Source organism: Tenrec ecaudatus, chromosome 10 (genome assembly GCF_050624435.1).
Source record: "Tenrec ecaudatus isolate mTenEca1 chromosome 10, mTenEca1.hap1, whole genome shotgun sequence".
NCBI classification, from domain to species: domain Eukaryota; kingdom Metazoa; phylum Chordata; class Mammalia; order Afrosoricida; family Tenrecidae; genus Tenrec; species Tenrec ecaudatus.
The window spans coordinates 15,441,248-15,465,563 of record NC_134539.1 but is presented as its reverse complement, the minus strand read 5'-3'; the positions used below and the strand labels follow the sequence as shown (position 1 = coordinate 15,465,563).

Sequence of the window (24,316 nt, the reverse complement as noted above, 5' to 3'; positions counted from 1 at the left end):
ATGGGTTAGACTCCTTGTTGAGTCCCCTTGGTCAGATTGTGTGCAGACCGGCTGTTGCTGGGTGTGAAAAGTCAGCCCAGAAGTAGCCGGGCATTGGAAGACGCTCATGATTTGGCCCTAGCAGTGTGGAGGGAACGTCTTTCATGCAAAGCAGCCCAAGGCTCTGGGGAGAGAGGCACAATGGTGGAGAACAGTGGCCTTCCTTGGCGGACCCATGAAGTCATCACGTGGTTCTGAGGATGTGGGATGAACGTGGCATTAGTGGTTGCTGCCCCGTTCTTTGAACAAGAATCAGGACAAGTGGACGAGAACCTCGGAGAACAGACCATTAGAAAGACGGCTACGTCAACGGCCTCAGCTAAACAGTTGAGGCTCCTTCCACATGAGGTGATGTGAAGTCTGGCCTGGCAGCTGCACTGAGCGACACCTGAAGAGGATTTTGATGTCAGGCTAACCTGGGTTCCTTGACATCTGGACGCTGAATCCAGAAGAAGATTGAAAAGGGTCAATGAATGGAAGAAAGTTAGCTGTATGCTTTTCATTTTTGGAATGTTTCCTTAAGGTTGTTTTGTTCTGACTTTAGTCACTTCATGTCGCAAAGTACACTCCTTAGAACACTGACAGCTTTGCATATTTATGGAGACAACTTAGCGGCAACAACAGTTGGCCAGGTGTGGGTCTTAGTTCAACGACAATAAGACTGGTTGTCATTCATAACATAGTCTACAAAGACAATGTTCTGTGTCCTATTTTGGTGAATAGTGACTGGGGTTTTAGAAACTCATGAACACCCATCTAAGCAACTATTTACCTCTCCTTGTTTGGATGAAAATTGAAGATAATGGGAAGCAATTAGTCCAATGGACTAATGGACCACGTGAACATCAGTCCTCATGAACCTTACAGCAGAAGAATTTGTCGGTACCTAAGTACCCTCTGAAAGTGGACCTTATTAGAAAGTCCTGGATTGAGTGGGAGAAAATGAGGAAGAAAACTCAGAAGTCATGAAAAATGTGAGTCTTACTGGTGAGACAGACTAGTGGACTCCTGAGACTATGGCCCTTCATGACCCCACAGGTTTGCAAATGAACTCACCCCCATCTCTCAAGGATCAGCCAAACACTAGGCAGGCCGACACTGGGGAGAGTAACACCAGTGGGCTATTCCACACACTGTAGAACAATCAACCGTTGGAGATGAAAATGGTACCATTTATTCAAGGACAAAGCTCAGAAAAGTCGGAAAGAAGGCGCAATGGGGACAGGAAACACAGGGAGGGAGTGGGAGAGGTGATACTGCATTGTGGGTATTACAATCAAGGAGATGAAACAAAATATGTACGGATCGCTGAATGGAAAAATTATATGCTCGTAAACCTTCACCCAGTGCACAATTAAAAATGGTCAAACCCACAAATTAAACGCAGTTACTGTCGAGTAGCTTCTGCCTGTGGCAGCTCCCAATATGTGTCCCACAGGCTTTTCTTTTCTTTCTGTTTTTCAGATCATTTTGTTAGGAGCTCTTACAGATACCACCACGTTCCATAGTCCAGTCACCTCCAGCAGTGTTGCACAATAGCTACCGCAGTCTCTTTCGGGACATGTTCTTTCTTTTTGAACTCTTGATGTTCCACGGCAGAGGTTTCAGAAGCAGACGTTGAGGCTTTTCTTCTGAGGCCTGCCTGGCGTCACACCTCAACCCGTCGGTTAGCCGTGGGCCGTGTGAGCAACGTGCACTACCTATTGTGGTTCTTAGGTGTCATCATAGGCTCCGACTCGTATCAACCCTACGTACAACAGAGCAAAACACCGCCTGGTCTACTGCCCCCTCACTGTTGCCATTTGATTGCGGTCCTTGTGGCACCCATTGTGCCGATCAATCTCCCTGAAGGTCTTCCTCTTTTGAGATGAATCCTCTTCTTCACCAAGCACCACCCATGCTCCTCCTTAGACAAGAACGCCTTATCTTTCTACAAGCAGTGAGAACGTAGGTTTGGCAAAATAAGAGTGAACTGCTTGGGAAGGAAGGAGTGGAGGTGGCTCTACGAGGAAGAGACCGTTATCTTTGTTCTTTCATTTGCTGGTGTAAGTAGTTCAGGCAAGAGTCAGATAAACCTCTCAGGACCAATAATGAGAGCAGCCGTACCAGGAGGGGAAGGGGAAGGTGGGGGAGAAATGGGGGACCGTTCACAACAGTCTACATATAACCCCTTCCCAGGGGACGGAGAGCAGAAAAGTGGGTGAAGGGAAACATCAGTCAGCGTAAGATATGAAAAAAAAAATTTATAAATAATCAAGGGTTCATGAGGGAGGGGTTGGGAAGGGAGGGGGAAAATGGAAGCTGATATCAAGGGCTCAAGTAGAAAGAACATGTTTTGACAATGATGATGACAACAAATGTACAAATGTGCTTGACACAGTGGATGGATGGATGGATGGATTGTGATAAGAGTTGTACGAGCTCCAATAAAATGATTTTTAAAAAGAAGAAGCAAAGAAAGAGTAGAGCAACTCTCCCAGGGTTGCATGTCTCATAATTTCCCAGATCCAGCAGGTGGTGGCTGTAGCATTGAGCCCCAGTCCACAGGGACCGATGGACAAGAGAACCTCGTTTCATTGCCCGCTCCCCTTTCCCCTGCCCGCTCCTCCAGACCCTCTTTCCCACAGGGACTCCCTCCTTCCTAGAGTAGCAGCTGCTTCCTTGGAGAAGGCCGTGTCCCCGGACCATCTGCAGAGGGGCCTCACAGCCCATGGCCTGCAGAGCTTGCTCCCTTTCACCCGTGGATCAGACAAGTTTTATGGGCTAAAAATGAACAGGTTTTTCAACTGTAGGGTTTCAGGTGCCAGGAGGAGGACATTGTTCTCTACGCTTCCCAGACCAGGGACGCGTCTTGCCAGCTCTCAGCATGGTGACTGACATACCCCGGGCCATCCTGGCTTGCAGTTCACTTAGACATGAGTTATTAGTCAGTGGAGCATTGGGTTTTTCTATTAGAGGAACAGTCTCTTCATGGCTTTTGTATTTGAATCCAAGGCTTGAATTCCATTTCCCAGGCAATCTTCCTTCCAAAATGCTATAACTAAAGCTTAAATGTTTCCAACCAAGTTATGAAACATTTAAGAATTTTTAGATGGGGGAAAAAATGCTGACTCTCTTTTCCAAGGAGAATCTGACATAGTTCTGTTCATTTTATAAAGTGTGTGTGTGTGTGTGTGTGTGTGTGTGCGCGCGCGTGCGCCCGCGCGCATCAAGCCGGGGTCAGTGTGTGTGGAATGGTGAAGTTCACTATTTCCGCTTATTGTTTTGCAAATTGTAGTATTTTTTCACTGTTTCTACTAGAGCAGGGGTACTCAACCTTCCTAATGCCACGGCCCTTTAATACAGTTCCTCTTGTTGTGGTGACCCCCCCAACCATACATTATTTTTGTGGCTACTTCATCACTGTCATTTTGCTACTGTTAAGAACTGGGCGACCCCTGTGAAAGGGTCATTCAACACCCCCCCCACCCACCCAAAGGGGTTGCGACCCACAGGTTGAGAACTGCTGTCCTATAGGGTCTGAAGTCAATGAAATGTTATTTTCTGGCTTGTACATCTTGCTTCTTTTTAAACATCAATGCTTAGAAGCTGAAGATACTTAGCAAAATAGGGGGGGTTGGTCCAAATGTCTAGGGATTTGTCCCCTTACCACATTCCTGACAGAATATTGGCATGTAAAGATGGTTCTGGAAAGGCTATGCTGGCTGACTGAGCTCTGTGTTCAGAGGAGCCCAGTGGCACCCCACTAACAGCTCCGTGGAGAACAATGAAGCAGTCTGATAGCACAAAGGTCTCTAACTTGGGAACCCCTGTGGTCTACTTTGTCCTAGAGTGTCATTGATTTACTGGGTTTGTTCTTTTTGTCCTTGTTGTTGGCATGGTCTTCAGCGACAGTCCCTGTATGGTACCAACAGTTAATATGCTTGGCTATTCACGGAAGGATTGGAGATTCCAGTCCATGAGAGATACCTCAGAAGAGAGGCCTGCCATCCACGCTCTACTTCCCAGAAAATCAGTCGTTGCAAACCTTGGGCAGCACAGTTCTGCTTGGGCGCACAGGAGTCCCCCTGAGTTGGAGGCCGACTCCAAGACAATAGAACAGGTCTTTGGGGCTCCCTCTTGGAGCAAGGCTTTGAACGGTTCCTTTTCCTCCCTAGGTATTGACCACGCCCCTGAGAGTGGCGGAGGGAGGTCGATGCATCATCACCACCGAACACATTCTGGTTTCGGATGTGGACACCAACCTGGACCAGATCCACCTCATCCTACAGAGACCACCTTTCCACGGAAGGCTGGAGCTTGATGGATTACCAGTTAACACTGGGGGCACATTTTCCTGGGGAGACCTCCATGCCCTAAAAGTTAGGTTAGAACTTTCTTTTTTTTTTCTTTTTGGTCTTTTTATGTCTTCACTGCTCATGTGGATCTGGTGTGAGGCAGAATAGGAGAAAATTTATCCAGTCCATTCAGGCTTACCAAGATGCCATTTAATCCTTTCCAAAGTGGCAGTGTAAGATCAGAAACCAGACATTTTTCATTGACCTCCAGTCACCGCTGCGTCGCCATGCCACTGCGAAGGGTTTCGTGAGTACTGGAACAACGCAAGTCTACGACCGTAGCATTGACTTGCTGAGCTGTACACATCCCAGAAAATGATAGTCCTGCTAGACAAATGTAGACTGAAGTGTACTGGGAGGCTGTTTGACATCCTTGAACTTGACTCAGTAAAGCCACCAGTTTCACAACCCTTGCAAACTCAGGGATAGAACCTGCTTGATCAATCTCTTTGGTTATTTTGATACGCGCTTTCATTCCATTGCGCTGTGCTGTGGACATTGGTGGACACAGTGGGTTGAGCTGGGTAAGTAGGGGATAGTTCTTGGTCTCTGTTAGTCAGGAATGGAGCAATCCCTCTCTCATGATCCGACGGCAATACCCCTCTTCATTCCTCTACCTGTACAGTCCTGTCAGATACCACGCTCCAAAGTAAGATACTCAGAGCTTCTCTGGGAAATGGCACATGAGTCAAAAGTAACGGTCAATAGACCGATGGGCATAGTGACACATTTCTTACCTAGACGCTCGAGGTATAAATGGGGATTTTGGTGAAGTATGGTGAAGTATGAAGTATTAGACACCTACTGCTTAGTTCCAGATCTGACTAGGCACTGGGCTTGTGCACAGGAGGAGCAGCAGGGTCTCTCCACAGTTTGGATAACACCATTGACTTACAACCTCAGCCAGACCGACCCAGGCCCCTTGGCGGAGTGACGTTAGGACCTTTCATTGTGGGCCAGCACTGGGCTAACTTGGAGATGCCACCTACCATAGACAGACCCTTCTTGGTTTGTGGAAGATAAACGGAGGCTCCTATGTAAATATGCTCCTAGTCTCCTAATGCAGATTTCAACCACATCTTCAAAATCTTGCTATGTTTAGGTAATTCTTTCCAGGGAGTGAATGATGGGTCCGAAGAGAAGTACCAACACTTTCCAGTACATATAATTCAAGCTCCATGCTGGGCCTTGTAATTGTGGTTTTATATCTAAGCTTCCCAGCAATCGAGCCCAACAAGGTAGATGGTTCTAGCCTCATATTACAGATGGAGAAATGAAGGTTCTCAGAGACTGAGGAATTATCCCAAGGTCACTCAGCTAGTTTATAGATGAAGCCATATATTACATAGATACCATATACTACATAGATATATACATATAACCTACTTGACTCCACATTTATGCCTTTGTATCAAAATACTTTCTACTGGCTATTTTACTGGGTATTGGCATAATAAAGATAATAAAGGTATAGCACATATCAATGGATTATTATTTAGAATAATATGGAGGATATCAAATTGAAACATAGATGACAGTATGTGGCAGGGATCCCAGGGTATGAGTCTTCTCCTTGGGAATAGAATCCCTACCCTGGGTCCTAGCCCATCCTATGAGTAAGAATAGTGCTGCATAAATGTTCTTTAGCTCTGATATTATTTTTACATGTAAATATCCTATATATTCAAGATACTATCATTAATTTTTTAATTCTTAGCGGTTATTTTTACTTCTGAGTATCTTGATCATTAGCATGCTAAAACTTGGTCATAATTCAACTTGATAGATATTTAGAAGTAATTACCAGGTAGCACCCCAGTAGACTGAAGAATTAATGGAAAACCTACAATTAGACAACTCTTTCAAGAAACATGACAGAATTAGAGGAAGATATGGCCAAAGGAAGGTACTTTTAAGACTGGGAGAGATTAAAAAACCTTTATAGCTCTCTTTAAAGAGAGCTGGTGAATGAAAGATGGCAGAAGGTAGGAAAGAGGCAGTCATTCATAGAGCAAGGTTTTGGGGGAGAGCTAGAGAGACCGAGCACAGGTGAAAGGGCTAGCCTCCAAGAGGGCCGCGAGGCAGGGACCATAATGTTCACCAGCGTCTCATTCTCCTCTTTGCTTCTGAGTCTTGGAGTCCTCTTGGGCTCAGCCCAAATGCCAAGTGGTTCTCACAGCACAGTAACAACTTGAAAAACTGCTTTTTGATTAAGGACAAATGATGAATGTCAGTGATGAATGAAACACATTTTCCAGGGTGATGTGATCTTCTATACAGAGATCCTTCAGTCGTTAAAGTGGCTTCATGATTATATTGGGTTTTGTTTTTGAACACACAAACACGGCCTTTCAAGGTCAAGTCCAAGGATGACCTCTTGTGTTGTTCACCTCAAAGAACTTTTGCCGTGACCTTGATATCTTAGTAACAGGTATCATCCCCACAGGTATCAGCATGATGGATCTGAGACACTTCAGGATGACATACACCTGGATGTCACCGATGGCACAAACTCTGCAGAATTTGCTCTACAGGTCAAGGTGGGTAGATGCTTTCCTCCCTGGGTCACAGAGAAATAAAACCTATGGTTTGGAAACGTTTCAGGGTCTCTGGTAGAGCATGAAACAAGGAATCTAACACAGAGGATGCCTTCTCACATCTCGGTAGGTCTCTGACCAGGCAATGGAGAAGTGTGAGGTTATATTGACGAAATGGGCACACCGTTCTCTTTCTTCCAGCCTTTTAAGGGCATTACTTACCTCACACCCTGATACTTGATTTAAAGGTCATGGGTTACATGTAGAAACAACTTGTACTTGTGTGACTTGAACACACAAGCTGTCTCCGTAGCAACTGGACGGGATTGCTGGGTTTGCCTCTGCTGTGTGCATGGGGCACGCGGACATGTGTGGCACACAGTAGCTTTGGCACGAGGACCACGTGCAGCCATTCCTCCTGCCTTTGTGACAAAGGCAGACGAACTTGCACTTCAAGGCTAAGTGAAGACCCAGGGGCTCCGTGGGAATTCCAGAGCTTCCCCGCCTGAGCATGGCCCTGAGCATGGCCCATGATGGGATGTACAGTAGGGACCAAGGGTCTGCCAAAAGGCCTCCGTGCAGAGCCACTAGGTATTCATGCTGTAGTAAACTACATTGCTGTTTGAGTTTTGTCCGATCCACCACCCCTGGTGGTAATAGCCATACATTTCTAGATAGCTGACAGTTAATGATGAATAAAGAATACTTATGTATATTATTATTTTACGGGGCAGATAGGGAAGGGATTGTCCTCCTTTCACAGCTGAGCCAACTGAGGGCCAAGAAGGTTCAAGGACACCCACAAAGTCACTTCCCCCTTAAAAATGGCAGACCTGCTGCTGGCACTTCCATTCGTTCACTCATCCCTTCTCGCTGCCGCCGCAGTTCTCAGTGACCGCGGCCCGTGAGCATCATCGCCAGGCGGACTGGTCTTCTGTGAGCACGGTCTCATGCTGGAGACGTTGGAGAGCCTCGTCTTTTCCCGCTTCTGCTCTCACTGCAGCCTCGGAGGTCTTGGTGAAGAGTAAGGCGCTGTTTCAAGAGCAGACGGTTATTTCAAAATCTCAGTGAATTTTTTCCTTTTCAGTTCTTTAAATTCTTGTATGTATTTACTTGTTTGTTGCTGTTGTTGAGACTGTATGGTGCAGAACATACGCCGGTTCAATAGTTTCTGCACGTCGACTCCGCAACGAGGATTCTGCTCTCCGGGGGGTGCACCCACTTTCACCTCCTGCTCTCAGTCGTTCCTCTCCCATTCACAGAAACCCCCTGGCCTCTACTGTTACGGGTAGATAAAGCTTTTTAACATTATTTTTCTGTCTGGAAAACAAATACCAGGGAAATAATCCACCTCCCATCCAAGTTCATCTTCTTATCACTTTCAATTTACAGGGATGAGGGGAAACAGTCTGTTATTGATGGTGTTTAAACAATAGACACGATCTTTAAGGTCATTCTGACATTTTTGCAGCAGGTTGGTTGTCAGGCCTTTCTTGCAGGCCTTGGTGGTCTCACATCACAGATCTGTCGGTTTTGTAGGGAATCATGTGCTCCACCAGGGACCCGTTTGAATCGCAGCCTGACCAGGATAGATGTGCGTGTGTGAGAAGTGTTCATGCATGCGTGTGCACTGACATGTACATCTATATGTATACACACAATTATATTCATTAATTCATTTATTCCACAAATATTTAACAAGTGCCCTCTCGGGACCCCGTCCTAGGCTAGAGGCTTGGGGTGTGATGATCAGCAGGGCACTCGGAGCCCCTGTTCCCCGAGAACTTACAGCCAGCTGATAAGCATCAAGCATATTGCCATGGGAACAATTATTTAAGATTGGGATGTGGTCTACAAATCAACGGTGCTTAGATGGAATTACTAGCAGAAGCCTCCTAAAGTAGCAGGCTTGTGGGGGAGCGATGAGGCACAGGCTGCAGATGGAGCAGCGAGGTAGGTTGGGGCGACCACAGAGTGGGCGGCAAGATGAACCGTGGGCATGGAGGAAGGCCGGTGAGATTGAAGGGCGGCTCTGGAAGCCACCGAAGATGATCACAGGGGGGAGTTGGTCATTTCATTTTTGTGTGTGGCGAAGCCTAGGGGAAGGAAATGAACGTTCCGTTGAGAGTGTTTCCGGGTCAGACTTGACAAACTGGCAGCAGCACGCACCATTGTGGGTGGGAACTCAGAGGAGGGCTGTCCTCGCTTCTGCGTGTTTCTGTGACCCACATGCTCTAAGTCATTTCTGCTCCAGCTCTCTCTGTCCAGAGAGTCTGTACGATGCCACGTTGCTTTCTGTCCTTCCTACATGGGACTTTATTTTCATGACGGCGAGGGGGAAGCGTTTTGTCACGGTAAAAGCTGGCATTGATTAAATGCTTCTGTGCTTTCAAATTTAACTCAAAATGTTTGGAATGCAGCTACTGCTTATTATAAATGTGGGGTAACTTCCTGGGTGGCAGGAAGTGCAGGGTGGAGGGGAGCCTGGTCATCACCAAGTAAATTGAAATAAAAATAACTTGGATGTGGTAAATGTAAGTGCATTGGACCACAAGGACCAGCTTTCTTCGCCAATATGTGGGTTTATTGAAGGAGGACATGGGTTGGGGGGGTGGGGTGCTTTATATTACATTTCTATTTTGTCTTTTTCGAAACAAATGAGAGTCCTGAGTCCCTGATCATAACCATACTCTCCCATCTCTACCTCAAATGTCGCCCACGTGGGTCATTTCCTGCCAAATGGTTCCTGTGGGACAAGTTTTAAGATGCAGGCTGCTTGGCCAAGTTCCATATCTATTGTTTCATGCGTGTGGAAGATCGAAAATGCCTGTCATTCTGACAATGAGCTATGGGTTACCAGTTGGGTCATTTGTCATCTCGTTCTTTCTCTTGAAAACATCCCTTCCTCCTTCCCCCCTTTGCTTAGGTATTCCCTGTAAATGATGAGCCCCCGGTCCTAAAGGCTGACCTCATCCCCATGATGCATTGCTCCGAGGGAGGAGAGGCGATCATCACTACCGAGTACCTTTGTGCTACCGATGTGGACAGCGATGACTCAAAACTGCTGTTCACGATTGCCCAGAAGCCTCAGCTGGGGGTGGTGAAGAACGCTGGAATGGTCACTGAGCAGTTCTTTCAGGGAGATGTTCTCTCTGGCGCTGTGACATATGAACACACAAGTAAGTGACATAAGCATCTTATATTAGTTTGGGTGAGGGATGCAAACAATACACAGGGTCTTAACCCCACTTCCCACCATGGGCTGCCTCATAGAATGGCTTGCAGCTCACGGCTATTTAAAAACCAAGAGGTATAGCAGCCTGTACTCCAGTCTTCAACGACGACCACCGTATTTCAAAGTATTTCTGATCACAGGATTAGGCATCAGTTCCAAGGATGGAGAGAGGCAAGTGTGACTCGCTGTTCCATACCTGTCATTACCACAAAGACTCTCAAGTCGACCTGTGATTCTCCGCATCTCCGTTTTGGTCCACGGGACGACTGCGTGTGACCCGCAGTACTCGCTGCAGCTGTTGGTACCATGAAGTCGATTGAGACTCCTGATGATCCTGTCTGACAAAGCAGGACAGCTCCATCAAGTTTTCTAGCCTGTCGTCTTTATAGTAGCAGAGCTGCCAGGTGGTTTCAAACCACCCACCTTCCGGTTAGCAGTCGAGGGCTCATCCCTTATGCCATCAGAGAGATGCCCATCACAGCCTACCCAACCAAATCACATGGCCAAGGGGTGGATTCCAGTCATAAGAACCCCGTGAGACAGACCAGCCCCGCTCCACAGGACTCCCAAGGCTGTGGATCCCTAGGGCAGCATGTTTCCACACCTCTCTTCAGTGGAGGGTCTGCTGAGTTTGAACCCCTTTTCATTAGCAGCCTGACACTTAACCGCTATGTCATTAGGATACCATCCAGTGGCTTATGGATCTTCAAATCATGATGAAAATGTCAACAGTGAACTCCCTCAGACAATTCTAGTCTTATTGGATACCAGTCAGCACCTAAGGACCATCTGCTCTGCCTGTTGGGTCCTTGGGGAGCAAAGACCATGTCTTCTGGGGTGCAGGGCATTCCCACAGCACACATTGGTGGGCACAGATTTGTGCACACAGTCAAGGCCTACTTCTTAGCATCATGCTTACATTACGTCGGTCGTTCTATTCTACTGTCACTCAGGTGGCATTTGTCCCCCATGTGAAATGTTCAACTAGAAAAAATTCAGTCAGCATCTGTATCTGCAAGGTACCAGCATAGGAAGCCTCGGTGGGACTATAAAAGAGCTTCATGTAGATCCTACTTTCAAGGGCTTGTAACTGAAATCAACCAAGACTTTTTAACTCTAACAGGCAGAAGTCACTTCTCTCCACGGATGACGGTGTAACATGGCCATTCCCCTACATGCCATGATCGCACCTCCTCGCACACAGCTTCTGAAGTTGAGGTGGGGACACATCCTCAAAAAGAAAAACCCAAATAAAAGCAAAAAACCCCAAAACCCCCCGCTGTCAAATTTCTTCCACCACATAGCAACCCTATAGGACAGAGTAGAAATGCCCTGTGGGTGCCGGAGGCTATAAATCTTTATGGGAGCAGAAAGTCACATCTTCTCCCAAGGAGTAGCTAGTGGTTTTGAACTACCAGCCTTGCAGTTAGCAGCCTAACTCTTAACCAGCTATTCCACCAAAGTGCCTGCTTTTAATTACCATATATACTCAAGTATAAGCCAACCTGAATATCAGCCGAGGCACGAAAAACTCGGCTTGTGCACGAGGATATACGGTATACTCCATTATTGTTGCTCTCCTCCATCTTTCCCTAGGAGCCCTCAGGGTGTAGTGGTTAAGCATTGGGCTGCTAGCTACACTGCCCCCAGTTCTACACCAACAGCTACTGCTTGGGAGAAGGGTAGGGCTTTTCTATTCCCTAAAGAGCTACAGTCTCGGAAACCCATAAGGGGAAGTTCTACCCTGTTCTATAGGGTCTCTATGATTAGGCAGGCAGCTTGATTTGATTTATTGTCATTTCCCTAGTTACTCTTCCATTATTCCCATCAATGGCCATCGAGCTGATGATTTTCAATTCACAGCAATCCTATATGCGAGAGTTGAGCTGCCCATAGGTGTCCGGGGTTATAACCCCTAGGGGAGATTACTTGATGTTTCTACCAAGGAGCCCCTGTGTAGGGTCAGACTGCAGCCTTTTAGAGCTTCACCATCCTGCTAGCAGGGCCCCTCCCACTCTCCTCCGTATGCCTCACTTCACTGTAGCTTTCATGAGGGCATATCATTGCTACATCAAGCCCGATGAATGGGACAGGAAATAAGAACTCTCATCATTCAAGACCCGGAGATTTCCAGCGGGGGACAATGGGGCAGAGAGAAGGGAATGTGATAATTATGGATGCCTTTGGAAATGGGAGACCATCTTTTGAAATAATATTTTTCAAATGGATTTTGCAACACAGTGATTGGTTAGGATACCAGTTGCCTCGCTGGGTAAAAAAGACAAAGTCTACAACACAAGCCACGTGTTTTCCAGGCCCTCTGACCTTTTTATAAACCTCGCAGCCAATAAACAGGGAGGAAAGTATTTAAGCACATATTCAACATGAGTATCATCTTTGTGATTCACCTGTCTTCTTCTGTTTCTCATAACAGCTCTGTAGTTGGTGGCTGTCCATTTCTGGTGGGCAATGCAAATGATAACAATTACCGAAGGGACAAGGGCACCTTCTGCCTCTACCTGAGGTTGGTCCTAACTTGGAATAATTAAAAGAAGAATGAACTCCTTCCCCACCCCCCAACTTCAGCCTCTTGCCTCCCCCTTGTTCATTTGTGTAGTCAGAGCCTTGTTAGCCCGGTTGTGCTGGCTGGCAGTGATCCCACCAGAGGCACCAGATGGGGAAGTCTTTCTGCATGACTGTCAGGGCTGTATTTAATGCCCTATTGACAAAATGGGGGCTCACATTTTTTTTATCCACCCAGGTCACTTTCCTTGCTACTCAATGTTAGAGAAGAGGTGCAAATGCATCCCATTTTGGAATTTGTTTTTGTTCTTTACAAAGTCAGATTTCAGCCAGAATTGTGCATTGCAGGTGGTGAGATTGGCCTGGTGCCCTGTTTTGATACCATGACGTTGGTGGTTTCGGATGGACTCGCCGGCCCTTCTGTGAACGGCTGTTGTTACGGCGGACTGCACCCATCTGTCCCTCCCCACAAGTCCTTCCCAGTGTATGAGCTCAACATCACGGTGCATCCAGTCGACAACCAGCCACCTTCCATCATAATCGGTGAAAATGCTTTTGTCTGTGTCGAGATCCTAATGACTCCCCTCGTGTCCTACATGTGGTTTAGTGAAGAAAATACACTTGACGTATATTCAGAACAGAACACCACCCTGTAGAATTGTCCTCTGAGATTTCCCTCAATGCAAATTTATGGAAACTCCCCCACCTATGAAGGGTTACAACAAAAGAATTTACTCACTTGAAAATGTAAACAATTATATATAGAATGGGGGTAGAGAGAGAAAGAGGTAGAAAGAGAGAGAGAGTGTGTGTGTGAGTTTGGAGAACAACTAGAACCTTTAAATAATTTTGGCTTTATGGCACATGGGGAAAATATTTCTCTTTTGGAGCAAGAGTAATTGATTTTATCTGTAGTAACATCGATTAGACAGAATGTATATTCCGGGAAGACCATTTATATATAATTGTGTGCCGTGTAGTGTCCACTCAAGCATCCTATGACTGCGTATACATCGGTGGCCCCGTAGGCTGTAACAGCATTCAGAAGCCCTGATCGGAGAATCGCATGCTGCGGGTATAACTGGACATGGCGAACGCAGCATCTTTCCTCACACAACACCCGTCTCACCAGTCTCTTGTCTACAAAGTGATTGTGCTTGCGTGTGTATGAGAGTACAGTACATAGATAACCTAGCATGTGTATGCCTTTTATTTTAATAAACAACTTTATTGGGGGCTCTTATAACAATGCAGACATCAATTGTATCAAGCACATTTGTGCACATGTTGCCACATCATTTCATATGTCTTGATAGTCCTAATGACTGCTTCTGTTACTGGCAGATGTGCGTACTGTACTTTATTTCTATCGTTATTTTAACAGGAACTCTCCTGCCTTAAAAATAGAAAGTTAAGAACACAGAAAGTTCACTACGTAAGTGCCTGCTTTGATTCATACACAGCAGCATCTACTCTTGAATATCACATACCTCTTGATATAATGTCCCATTATCCCTCCGTTTCATTTCCCATCAAAAAAATGATCATGACGTGCATCCTGGCTCCCAAAGGCACGCAAGTCCATTCGAGTGATAGGAGCAGCAAAAGCAGAGGCAAAGAGAAGTGTTCATTTGGAAGTGAAACACAATATTATTAAACAACATGAAGGTGGAAAATAAGGAAATGCTGCCGCCCATGATTTAAATAGATCAAACAACGTCCAAATCACATAACATCCCATTTCACAGAATGAGTTCTAGACATTAAGCATGACTGTATACTTGGGAATACCTAACGCATGTACATGTGTGAATGTCTATATATATATATTCATGACGATCTATTTAACCTTATTTGCTTTTCCAGGCATTTGCTTTTTCATAGGCATTATGTATGTTTTGTCTCTCCAGGAAAAAAAACAACAACAGCCAACCAACCCGACCACCCACAAGCATATGTACGAATGTTACTGTAATTTGCAAACTCTCTCCCAAGCAATGTTCTGGGAAGGAAACATTATCCCAGCAGAATAATTAAGCACCAAGGCACGAAAAAAAAAATTCGTTATGAGCGATTCATAATCGCTCTCAGGCAATTAGCACTCTGACTAACAGAGGTAACAACTGAATTTGAAGAGTACATAAGCCACATTTCGCGGCTCAGCATTAGGACTGCTTGGCAATTCTTATTTCCATTTGTCACTTCGATAGGCACGCGAGGGAAATCAGAGTTCCTAGAGAATGACGAAAGGGCCGTGCAAGAGCGTTTGCATTGCGGCCGTCTCTCCATTGTTGGCTGGCTGCTGGTGCTGGGAAAATCATGATAATTCCATAAGTCAAATGAAATTCCCGTCCCCACCCCCACCCCGAATAGTTACACTGTAAGGACGCTGCTGCTGAAGGAAATGGACGTCTCTCAGGGAAGTCTGTGCATGGGAGGCTTCTCTGAGTTGGAATTTCAACCCCTCTCTTTTGTCCTGGCTGTCCTGATGAGAGGATCCCAGGCCAGGTTGTAACTGTGCTCTATCTCTATGCAGGTACCCCATTCCTTGTGGACGAGGGTTTCTGGGCGCCGGTCACCGTTAACCATTTGTCTGCCACTGACCCAGACACTGCGGCAGATGACTTGGAGTTTGTTTTGGCTTCTCTTCCCCAGTTTGGTTACATTGAAAACACACTCCCTTCTGCGGGATTTGAAAAAAGCAATACGGGCATAAGTATAGGTGAGTCATGGTTTTGTGATGAGCGGTGACTGGTTGCTTATAGGCATGTCTCTAATGGGGGACACATCATGCTTGGCAACTGGCTAAGGAAGGACTTTTAAAGGATGTGAAACCACCATATACATTCGGGGAATTACTATTATTATAGCCAAGACTTTAGAATCCTATTTCTATATCTATCTATCTATCTATCTATCTATCTATCTATCTATCTATCTATCTATCTTATTATCCTTAATTTACCCTTGCATGTAAGTTTGTTTGCTTTAAGAAAATGATCAGATACCAAGAGCAAGAAAGTATGCAAGGTCTAGAAAAACAGGTGTTTTAATTTTCTCAAGGATGTCTAACTTGGCAAAAGATAGAGTTGCTATGTGTATCAAATGTGCTTGCTTATCAATGAGATAATTAACACTGGGTTGTTTCTGCATGAATATAAGGAATATAATGTTATCATTATTTTTAAAATTTTGAAATTTATTGCCTTGTTATCTGCAATGTCCTCGAACCATGCTAGCATGAAGTACTGCACAAGCTCATCTGAACAGCCGTGAGTTGAACCAAGTTCGTGGAGTTATCCCCCTCCGCAAAACCTGAAGGACTGGCAGTCATTGACGGGTGAAATCGGCACAAGACATACCAACCTAAGACAGACATTGGTTGGCTCTTATTTTATGAAGGCATTCCATTGATCAATGACGGTGAAGGATGATTCTTGATGCCTGACAACCTGAGACGCAGTTCCCGAGGGGATCGCTCTTGGCTTTGAAAAATATATAAAAGGGAGACCTGTCCGGAGCCATGAGGCCCGGCCATTGCTTGGAATTGATTAGGACTTGCCTGGAGCCATGAGGCCTGGCCATTACTTGGAATTAATTAGCCTGAGCTCTGGGCATTCTTCTACCCCAGCCTATGTGACAGAGCACTGCAGCTGTAAAGCTTGAGCAAACAAGGGGTAATGCTCTTTAGATTAGCACCTGTGTCCTGTATCCCCTTGATTGGGCAAAAGATCGTCTTCCCCTATGCTTGATTTGCGTGTACATGCCACTCCTCTGCGTACCTAATTGAAGACTGTAAGCCCTTACTGACTCATGGGCAGGGCACGCTCCCCTGAACTCCCTGATTGGCCTGTTGCCAAGGTAGCCTAATCTGCATGTGCGGCTGAGGCTGCCCCCTTGGCTGGCCGTTATAAGCTGTGACTCTTTGTTCATTAAAACAGGACTTGATCAGGAAAAAAAAAAGAAAGTGATCAGAAATTGTGGACAAGAAGACACAGGTCTTTTTAATGTATTTAAACCATTGAATTGTAGCCTACACAAATCCTATGTCAATAAGACAGTTTCACAAACAAGAGAAAAATAATTTTGTTTTAATTGACAAGAAAAAAGTAATATGTAGGTGTTTTACCTCTGAAAAATAGGAGAATAACCTTTGAATAAAGTTTATTTTATTAAAGGACTTCATAGTAACACCAGGGAGGTGGCCAGGTCTCATCCTCACAGATTGGTAGCATTTTTCCATAGAGATTTGTGGGAAACACTGAGAAACAGACTGGATGTCAGCAAGAAAGTAAGCCTGAAATGCTGACGTAATTTTGAAACCAAAAAGCGACACAGATCCCTAAACAGCTCTTGTATTTCAAACACAACAAAGTCTTTTAAAGATCCACTTTAGGAATAATTGCTTCTCCACAGCCCCCTTAGAAGCATATCCATTTTAATATGGTGGATGCTGGATTTAAGAGGATCTGCAGTTCGGGGTATCCAGTTTCTCCTGGGGCCCGGTGCACAGTTTGAAGCCATTTCTCTCTCTTTATTAAAGACGATGTCAAAATGCCCAACAGCAGCTCAGCTGAGTCTACTCGATGCAGTCAGCTGCTTGGTCTGTACAGAGTCGGGAGATGATAGATGGGTTCTTGTTCGCCTGTATGTGAAAGAGCTGGCCCTTTCTCAAGCATGCCAACAGCTCTTTATGCAGAAGCAGTGGTTTTAATCCAAGGAAGGCCACTCTGACTCTCAGTCCAGGTGTTTGAAGAGCAGCCTGAAAGGCCCATTACCTGCTGCTGAGCAATGATCTCTCTGGTTTTCCAAGTAACATTTAATCCTGCTTTCTGGTCCATGTATCTCTGCTTTCCTGCCATGGTTGGAATTCATGGAAGCAGCCTCTGCTAGCTGATAGGTATGTCAACCGCCATGAGTTCTCATCGACTTTGCTGGGCAATATAGGTCACTGGGTTAAGGACTGAGGACCGGCAGCTTTGGAAAACTGTTTCCTTACTGACCTGCCCCACCTTGGTGTACTCTAGCTTCGTTCCGGTGGAAAGACATGAAGGCAGTGCACATTAACTACGTGCAGGCCAAGCACCAGAGGATAGAGCCACGTGCCGACCAGTTCATGGTGTACGTCACCGATGGGGAGCGACGCTCTGTGGAGGTGCCGTTTGAGGTCCAAATCAACCCCACCAATGACGAAGCCCCTGACTTTGTGGTGCAGAACATTACGGTAAGAGGGGAATCAGACCGTCCAGCCGCTCTCTGTTGCTGTCTGGCGATGGTGCTTTTAAATTAGTCTGTTGGCCTTGGCGAGTCTGCACTTGACACACTCGGTTGGCGAGGCGTGGGGAAGGCAATGTTTGCATCATGCGATGCAACCATTTGAAAAGTATCAGTCGAATACAATGGTGACGGTAATGATAGTAGTTACTCACATGCATGGGAGCAGGCATTGCATTTCATCCTCGCTGTAGGCTTTGGGGTGGGTGGTTATGTAATTTGCATTGCATAACTGAAGAACTGCCCAGAGAGGCCAACTGAATGAGGGGAGATCGCAGAGCTTGTGTACGCATGACCTCCTGGGTGGTGTTGCGCATAAGTGAGAGCTCACGCCATGACTATCAGTCTGTACTTTCCTCTTCTTCCAGCTCAGGACAACTCCATGGCACAGAAGACGGTTCCATTGGGTTTCTGAGCTGTAAATACTTTCGGGAGCAGACTACCTCATCTTCCTCCCACTGAGCTGCTGTTCCCGCTGGAACCGCTGACCTCGTGGGCTAGCGGCCCACCACTTAGCGCACTCACACCAGTTGGGATCAACTTGAAGGCAGTGGCTTTGGTTTAGGGTTTTTTTTGTTTGTTATTTACTCTTATGTTGTAGCTTGGAAGTCTTCCCACATATGATTCTTCTAAACTTTTAGGTGTAGTATGACTATCCAGCACACACAGGGGATTACATGGAATGAACACAGGTTTTGGAATTAGAGAGGGGCGTGCGCTGCCCTTGATTAGCTATAACAGTGGTTTTCAATCTGTGGGTCATGACCCCTTTGGGGGTCAAACGACCTTTTCACTGGGGTTGCCTGATTCATAGCAGTAGCAAAATTACACTTAGGAAGTAGCCAAGAAGATAATTTTATGATTGGTGGTGGTGGGGTCACCACAACATGAGGACCTGTATGAAAGGGTTGCGGTGTTAGGAAGGGTGAGACCCGCTGAGCTATAGGATCCTGAGCAGATTATTTCTCCCTTTGCTTCTGTCTCCTCTTCTGCACATTTGCAGCAGAGCTTCCTAAAGGGGTAGCCATGTTGATCCAAATGGTCACGCACAGAGTAGTGTCTTAAAAACGGGCACCACTGTTGTTGTTACCGCTTGGTTTGTTACACACGCATTGCTCATGACATTGATGGAAGCATTCTGTTGCCTTCTTCTTACGATTGTTAGTCGGTTCCCACCCATAGCGACCCTATAGCCCCTAGAACCAAGCCCTGCCCAGCGCTGCACCATCCTCACACCTGTCCCTATGCGTGAGCCCATTGCAATTCTGACAGCAAACACTCTCCATTGGCTTTAATCTCCTGGTGAATATTAATAGCAGCTGAGCGCCATCCTAGCACTGCCCCAGAGTGAGACTTCAGGGTCGCTTTCTGCTGGCCCTGTGCCGTTGGTGTGTGGGTTTCTGCAAACGGCCCTCAGTCATTCTGAGCAGGGGGAGGAAGACCTATAAATGACTCCTTCTGCACCGACCTCTGGTGTCTTGTATCTGTGTAGAGGTTGGGCACCAGGAGACTGCCCCGCGTCCTCTAAAAGCAACTGCAATCGATGGCCTGGGAGGCCATCTCTGACCTCCTGTGGGTTCCTTGTTTGCCTCGTGGCGAAAGGGTCAAATATGCCTCCAAGCTCCAGCTTCTTTACCCTCTCTGGCCCCCGCTGTTCCCTGCACCTCACTCGACTTCTTCTGGGTTTGGTAATTTGTTTCAGTGTCCACACAGGACTCACAGACAGTCCTCATGATTAAGGGGGCTAGGAGGCGAGCTCACGGGTTGCCACACACCAGGATCAGCAAACAGTAAGGAGATCAACACAACACCTCTCCTCAGCCAGCAGGCCAATCTCTCCACGGCCCTCAGCCCCTCAGCCATGGGATCCCTTGGCCCCGGCCTTTCTGACCAGGAAACCTGCCCGCCACTCTGCCTCACAGTCCCGTAGTCTCCGTGCAGGTCCTCTTGCTCTGCCTCCACTACTTCAGACAGAGACCTGGAACGGGCTCCTCACGTGGTCCTGGTGCTGGGCTTGCCTTCTCTGCTCCAAGAGAGCAGTTTCTCATAGTGGAATGGTTTGATGGAGATGCGGTTGATGGAGGTGCAGTTTTTGCCTTTCGGAAGACCAACCACCAAGGAAACCAAGGAGACTTAAGTCATACCGTCTAGTAGAGTCTAAAGATACATCCTCCCTTAGTCCTGTAACGGACAGAGTACAGCTTCCAAAATGGGACGATAGCCACAGGCGGAGTCCAGAATTATAATCCATCACATAAGGAATTATGGCTAGACAGGCCATATGGATTTACCACATCTCAGTAACCACGCTTGTTCCTTGTCCCTGCCTTCTTCCTTAAAGAAGCCACTGAGGGGAAAAAAACACAGCCCCATGTGTTCTTGGCAGAGCTTATTTTAAGCTTCAGTTGATTGCTTAAATTGCCATATTTATTTTGCCTTCTTGAGAGAAAATTTATTTATTTTGTAGATAATTGGGCTTCGTCAAATTGTGCTGTAAGAAAAAGAGATTTCAGTTTGAGCTCTTAGGATCTCTTTAGACATTTTGTATGTATTTCCCTGAATTTTTTTATTGGCGGGAGGGGAATCACGCTCAATGGATAATTAAACTTGCATAAGGAAGCCCACTTTTTCCCCAATAAAATTTCCCAGCAATCTTGTGAGTTCACTCACTGTGTGACAAGTGAGAGCAGTTGCTGTCCTTTGAGGCACAGAGTCCTCCGCTCCAGACAGAAGGCTAATTGGAACATCATTTTAAAGTCCTTGGAGGAAAAGGCAAGTTTTCATTAGGATGATTTCAAAAGTATATCGATGTGCATTAAACTATGATGTCCCTTCATCTTTCTGATCTTGGACCCGATCAAAGAAAACCATTGTTTTAGCTCACGGAGCACACCTGGCGAGAGACTCTTCTTGGTGCAGGCAGGTTCAGTAAAGAGATTGCAGGAGGGGTTCCTTCAGAATCCGCAGGAGAGGCTAAAAGAACTGGCAGTTCACTACTTCACCCGTGCTAGCCCTTCGGGGCTTACTTGCCTCTCCGCCTGAAGACATTCGGATAGCTTATCCTTTGGACTTCCTGTTTATCCTCAGCTAACCGCCCAAGATAACGGCTCCCTTGCATTTCAGTTCGCGGTGGAAAGTCGTCACGACTATTGAGGATATTTGCGTCTCTGTAGTCACAGAGACTCAACTCAGTTCCAAACCACCACCTGCTTCTGAAGAGAAAGATGAGGCTTTCCACGCTCAAAAAGGAGTGACAGTCTCAGAAACCCACAGGGGCACTTCTACTCTCTCCTATAGGGTCACTGGGACTCAGAATTGACTTGATAGCAGTGAGTTACCCCCCCCCCCCCCGCACACACACACCAATGATATATAGCTTAGTGACATGTACATTGCAATTTCTAGTATATGTTCATACTTTCTTTGTGTGCAGGTTTTGTCCTATTACAAAATAGGAAGCAGCAATGTTTCTTTGTTCTCTGGTAAGAAAGAAAGAAAGAAAATCAAGATAGGGAAGTACGACAGCACAAATTCTCGAGTGCTGTGACTTACAGGACAGGAAAACCCCGAGTGGGATTTGGAGAGGGGGGTTAGTGAGAATAGTATAACAAATTGAAGGTGTGCAGATTGGGGACAGATGAGGGGCCCAGAATGAAACATAGACACGACCACCCAGCCAGTAAAGTAAAGGGACAGTGGAAAAGACGGGAGACCCCTGACAAAGAGCATGGCCACAGTGGCTGCAACACGGCCCCAGCTGCGCGGGTGGCACAGGGCCGGGCAGCGCTTCATTTTATGTACATAGTAGGGCTGGACCTACTACGATCCATAGTTGGATCAGGACCGACTCCAGGGCACCTCGCAGCACCCATCCACTGACGTCCCCTCAATTCTTGCGGACTGCTGTTTCAGTACAGAAGTACTTACTGTGATGACAAAGGTAGCCATAAACAAGGAGTCCCAGATTGTGTCGCATGTACCTGTGTTTCAAGACACGGACGGATTAAGAAAGCACCGCGGCCCAGTGGGGGGTAAAAGACAGGTTAGGAACTGCATGTAAAGGTTATCAACGAATGCAGTCTTGCAGCTGAACTTCTCTGCAATTTCCAGAAAGTAAGCATTGATCGCCCCCATCCTTAACATATATAAGATATAACTGATATGTCCTTTGCCCTTTCTGGTAAGACGGTGCTTTGAAATCTGTAGGAGAAAACATAGGGCAACTAATAACTTTTAGTTTTTTTCTTTTCTTTTACGTGTCTCTTAACCCAGCAGTGTCTTTCTAGGTCCGGTTACAAGCATATCACAGGGAGATTCGGAAACAGGATATCTTCCGATGGTTTTGCCGGGGCAGAGTTGACTTCTGGCTTGTTCTCGTAGGTCTATGAGGGTCAGATGAGAGAGCTGGATTCTTCCATCATCAGTGCTGCGGATCGGGATGTTCCCAAGGGGCCCTTGCTGTTCACCGTCACTCAGGAGCCTCGCCATGGCCTCCTCCTCGGTGCGCCCAGGGAGGCCCTCCTCCCGCGGCAGCAGCCAGCACGCCCTCTCCAGGAGCATCAGCAGGTTCACAACTTTTCCTTGGAGCTTCTCAAGACCGGTACGGTGCTCCACTTCCTTTCTTTGTTGCTTTGTTGATGTAACCGTCTAACCCAGAAAATACGATCCATCATCGAAATAGAGGGATACGTGTGTGAAGAAATGGTTTGCATATACTTTATTCATTTGCCACTTAAGGATTTCCACTGGTGTCTGGGTTAATCTCGGACACAGTGGCCTAGCTAGAGGAAGTGAGTGGGTACTGAAAAGTAAATTGCATGTTTCATTTCACTTGTAGAATCTCATGAAAGGTATTTATGATGGCTGATCGTGTAGCAGGAGCTTTTCATCCTTTTTAAGCTATTGTGATCATGGAACCAAATCTTAAAAGGTTTGTCTGCCAAAACTCCTACTTCTGAAGCAAATATAGAACCACATACAATCACTCATTCTTCTCAGAGGAAATAATTTGCTCTTTAGAGAAACGGCACATCGGGATAGCAGCCTGAATTATTTTTTAATTGTTCTTTTTTTAAACAGCTCTCATCCCATTTTCTCTAGATAAAAATACTTAAAAAAATTCAGAGAGAGAGTACTTTGGTACAGATAAGAGCGCTCGACACACAGAATTCAGAACAGATAAAGCCCCAGGAACAATAATGGGAGTAGCGATACGGTGAGGGTAGAGGGAGCTGCGGGGCAAAGGGGGAGAAAAGGGGACCCGATCTCAATGATCGACATATAACTCCCCACAGGGGGAAGAATAAAAGAAATGTGGGTGAAGGGAGACAGCGGACAATGTAAGATATGAAAATAATAACAAAAATATATACCGTATGTACTCGAGTATAGGCTGACCCGGATATCAGCCAAGGCACCTAATTTGACCTACAAAAACTGCATTAAAAATGTGCTGAAAAACTCGCCTTACACACGAGTACATACGGTAATTTATCAAGGGTTTATGAGGGTAGAAGGGAGGGGGAAAAAGATACCAAGGGCTCAAGTAGAAAGAAAAGGTTTTGAAATTATGATGGCAACATATGTACAAGTGTGGTTGGTACAATTGGTGTATGGATTGTTATAAGAGCGGTCAGAGCCCCAATAAAATGATTATTTTTAATGCAAAAAAATTCAGAGAGAATTATGGAATTCTAAGATCCCTGCCCATCCTGTCACTGCTCCCTGCCTTCATGTGCTCTTCCTCCTCAGTCGGAAGGTCACTGCCTGGGTAGCGCTGCCCTGAAAGCCCAGCTTGTGGACCTCCTCTTGGCAGCCACCCAGATTTCCCAAGCCATTTCTCTCCCGTGCTTGCCTCATCTTAACACTTGTTCAACATTTGTCATACTGCCTTTTAATTCTTTAAGGAGCTCTGGTGGTGTAGTGGGTTACGTGTTGGGCTGCCAACTGCAAGGTCAGCAGTTCCAATCCACCAGCGGCTCTGTAAGAGAAAGATGAGGCTTTCTTCTCCCATAAAGATTTGCAGGAGAAATATGACCTGCTGCCAGAAGGATTTACAGCCTCAGAAACCCAAAGGGGCCATTCTACCCTGCCCTCTCAGGTCGCTATGGGTCAGAACTGACTCAATAGCAATGAGTTTTAATCCCCCCCCCATGTTTAAATACCATTTATTCTTATATTTCTTTCAATTTATTCCTTTGTTTTTATTTTAGAAAACTTTCTCTATTCAGAAATTTATTTATGTATAGATTCTTCCAAGTTTTTAAGACAGTTTTATTGAGATATACTGGAAAATGGCATAAAATCACCTGTTAAAAATACACAAATAGGTGTTTTTCAGCATATCCACACATTTGTATAACCACACCCAC

General features: G+C 46.0%; 1 protein-coding gene across 1 annotated transcript in view; it reads left to right on the top strand.

Annotated features, from left to right (window-relative positions):
• Positions 1-24,316, top strand: part of FREM1 (FRAS1 related extracellular matrix 1) — a 149,274-nt gene that overhangs the window by 49,139 nt on the left and 75,819 nt on the right. The window contains exons 13-19 of the mRNA XM_075558865.1: positions 4,197-4,405; positions 6,823-6,916; positions 9,840-10,092; positions 13,020-13,214; positions 15,208-15,393; positions 17,699-17,895; positions 22,326-22,545. Of these exons, the coding sequence (XP_075414980.1) occupies positions 4,197-4,405; positions 6,823-6,916; positions 9,840-10,092; positions 13,020-13,214; positions 15,208-15,393; positions 17,699-17,895; positions 22,326-22,545 (1,354 nt within the window). The remainder of the gene's footprint in view (positions 1-4,196; positions 4,406-6,822; positions 6,917-9,839; positions 10,093-13,019; positions 13,215-15,207; positions 15,394-17,698; positions 17,896-22,325; positions 22,546-24,316) is intronic.